The sequence below is a fragment of the Anarrhichthys ocellatus genome, unplaced genomic scaffold (genome assembly GCF_004355925.1).
Source record: "Anarrhichthys ocellatus isolate YVR2014 unplaced genomic scaffold, GSC_Weel_1.0 scaffold15, whole genome shotgun sequence".
NCBI lineage: Eukaryota > Metazoa > Chordata > Actinopteri > Perciformes > Anarhichadidae > Anarrhichthys > Anarrhichthys ocellatus.
In genome coordinates, this window is record NW_022280045.1 from 2061789 (window position 1) to 2065299 (window position 3511).

At 41.5% G+C, this 3511-nt stretch overlaps 1 protein-coding gene across 1 annotated transcript in view; it reads right to left on the minus strand.

Moving 5' to 3' along the window:
• ednrba (endothelin receptor Ba) overlaps positions 1-1625 on the minus strand; it is a 6596-nt gene extending 4971 nt beyond the window's left edge. The window contains exons 1-2 of the mRNA XM_031855300.1: positions 1362-1625; positions 359-773 (exon numbers count right to left, since the gene is read on the minus strand). Coding sequence (XP_031711160.1) covers positions 359-772 — 414 coding nt within the window. The 5' untranslated portion in view covers position 773; positions 1362-1625. The remainder of the gene's footprint in view (positions 1-358; positions 774-1361) is intronic.
• Between the last annotated feature and the right edge of the window lie 1886 nt (positions 1626-3511).

Sequence of the window (3511 nt, forward strand, 5' to 3'; positions counted from 1 at the left end):
ACACACACACACACACACACACACACACACACACACACACACACACAATGAGCTCAACAGATAATAACATGGCAGAGCCATAAGGGGATACAGAGGGGCTCAGGATCCAGTAAAGTAATAACATGGAGAAAGCTTCCTTTCAAGAGTGCGTGTGTGAGTCTGCAGACAAGTGTGTTATGAAAGAATGTGTGTGTGTGTGTGTGTAAAAGAATTAAAATCCAATATGCAGCAAAATATTTGCATACGACCTCAAATAAGATTGCATCAAAAATTAATTGGAAATCTAAGGGAGTTTTGAATTGACAAATAAAAACACTGTTCAGGCCAAAACAATCACTCCTAACATGGTATTGCTCACCTTGTAAACATTGATGGGAATGCCGATGATGATGTGCAGCAGGTCTCCGAGTGCCAGGCTGCCGATCAGGATGTTCGGCCCGTTACGCATGCACTTATTCTTATAGATGATTCTCAGCAGAGTGGAATTCCCTATGATGCCCACAACAAACACCAGGCAGGACACCACCGTGTTGATGTACTTGAAGGTGTCTCGGATTTCCGTGGGCCCTGTGCACATGGGAGGTAGCCGGCGGCGGGGAATGGTGATGTTGGGCCTCACCAGGCCCTGCACATCTCTCTCTATGAGCCCAAGTCTCTGTGTAACAGACAGAACGTCCTGGGGCGCTTGCTGCTTTGACTCCAGCTGCCCACTGGCCAGAAGGACGTGATCCGCCAAGAGGAGCAACTCCAAGCAGAGGAGATGAGTCTTCATCCTGCAGTTTAGTTTGTAAATGTGTTTTTTATCCAACAAGGCCGCAACTGATCCTTTTTGGGTGTGCCTGGAACGCAATTATATTAAAAATATAACGGTCTAGGAGGCACATTCGGGCTCCAGGGTTTATTAAGTGACTTAAGCTCACTGAGCTGCCGTCCCTAGCTGGATAAACTTACTAAAACTCACAATTAACACGCAGACACACCCTGCAGAAACATGTTGGTCATTTTTAGTTTACGGACTGTACAACAATTATTTGGGGAAGAGAGACGGGGTCAGAAAAGGGGGAAGATATTTTTCTAAAGATAGAGTAGTCTGACTTTTTTTGTGAGAGCAGGCACTTTTTCATAAGCAGGAGACAACACTTCTGTCAGGTACATGATTAAAGAAGTTATCACATTTGAACATGTTTTTTTGACATAATGAGGGGAGGGTATTACAGTTTAAAGGAGTCCAAAGTAAACATCAATAACCCTGGAGAAGGCCTTGGTATTTGATTAAAAGTGAAGACCCCAATCATTTTCCTACAGTCCCTAAATCAATCAATTAATGTTCTCCGGTCACAGTAGTTTAAGCTCTTACTTACCTAACTCGCAGCTGAACCAGAAATCCAATATATGTGCCTCTTCAGATCAAACTTTCTTTCCCGGTAACTTTCAAGCTCTCAGGACAGAGAAAAGTTCCCAGATCGGAGGGATGCTGTTCCTGAAGTGACGCTCCAGTCATCCTCCTCTGTCACTGGTGTCAAAGTGAAAAAGCTCCAGCTCTGTGCTGCAGAAGCTCCAGTCAGCTCCTCTGGTATGCTCACTCCTCTCCAGTACTGGCCGCTGAGTCTCAGTGAACACAGTGTCAAGAGTCTGCAGAGTTTCTCCCCTGCCCTCCAACCCCTCCTCTTCTTATGGAGAGGAGGGGTTGGAGGGAGACCGAGGAAGACAGACAGGATGTTTACAAGTTAATCAGTGTTCATTACAGCGCCCTCGTTTTAATGGAGGCAATGGGGTAAAATCATAAATCAGTTCATGAAGATATTTATGTATATATATTGTGTTGTTGGTCCTGAATGGTGAGTTTATATAGTACCTTACTTCATTTTTATTTTGGCATCCTACAGGGATTGATCATCGCTATTTCATTTGTCATAATAAAGTGATTCAGTTTAGCTACCATTGTTCTCTTTTATAAGACAAACAGTGAAACAAGACCAGCGTTTGATATTGAGCCATTTCATTCAATCCACATCAATCAATTATCACTTGGGCCTTATCAGGCTGTCAATGTGCAGTCACATTGTAATTCACTGCACCGTGTTCGCCGAGCTGCTCCTCATTGTAAAGAAAGACACATTAGTGCTACAACAATAGAACTTATCAGTCAAATCTCAGGTATTGCTGTTACGGTCAATGTTATCAGCATTTATTTAACCTGTTTGCAATGGGAGCCTAACAACACAACTTAACAATTTAGTTGTCAAAGTATTTGGAAGTCAGTTTTGAATATATGACCAGAAAAAAAACCATTTAACAATTAAAGAGGCTGAGCAAGATATACATTTGCGTCGACATTTTAAAAGCAAAACATTTATTTTTCCACTACTTTATCACATTAGGTAGATGCACCTTGACTCCTTTAACAAGAGTCTAAATCTGCGCTACAGCAGAGCTGAAGCTAAAGATGAAGTACAGCTCAGGGTGATGAGATGTCTTCAGTTTTGCAGGTATGTTGGTCGAACTCCAAAATGTTGCACAAGGTGACATATTGACATGACGATGGCGCTATATAATTAATTCTGAGGGGGACAAGAATATTTATACAGAATGTCATGACAATACATCCCGTAGCTGAAGCATTTCACTAAAACAACAAAACTTTCAACTCCGTCCTGTCGCTACAGTCAAAGTCAGGGGATCGGCAAAGTCGGTAGGATTCATCCTCTGTTGTCTGTGCAAACATTCATTGCAATCAACCACTATTGCTCGACTGACATTGCTATCTCCAGAGCTACTAGCATGGCTGAAACCATACAAAGATATCTACTTATATGAGCCAGTATTATAAATTTATCTTGAGTTTTTCTGAGGCGAGAAAACTTCATGTTAGAGTTGCTTGACGTCACATTTTTAGACATCAACAATTAAATAACTTTGGCACTTTGGTTTATTTTCCAAATGGGACAATGGTCAAGGATGGACACCTATCTTCTATTTCAGAGCAGTAGGGCGAGACCGGGAAAGGTTCTAATACTTTTTTTGTCTCGGCACCTACAGTATTTCTCCCTGAAGTTTCCGCTCTCAAATTCTTTGACCCTCACGTGTCTACTGCCAATAGCAATGTTTCCAACACCTCCAACTAAACCACAGAATGAATTAATCGATGTCAAACACAAGGAGTCCCATTGTTACAACCTGCCCCACTGCCGAGGTAACATTAACATCGAACAATTAAAAATGTGAGGGGACCACACCCCAATTTTGCGTGAGGGAACAATAAGATATCACGACTTACTTTTAAATCATTAACAATGACTGTAATCCAGAATAATGAGTTGCTGTTGATACTTTTAAAACTTTAAAAGAACATTCTTCAGAGCATTGTGCACTATACGTGTAGGCCTTTATCTCTATATCTATATCTATATGCATATGTGTGATATGCAGTATGGTGGTTTAAAATGAGCATATAGTAACTCTTATTGTTATTATGAATCTCCTCTGGTGTCACACCACGTGCTTAGTTTTC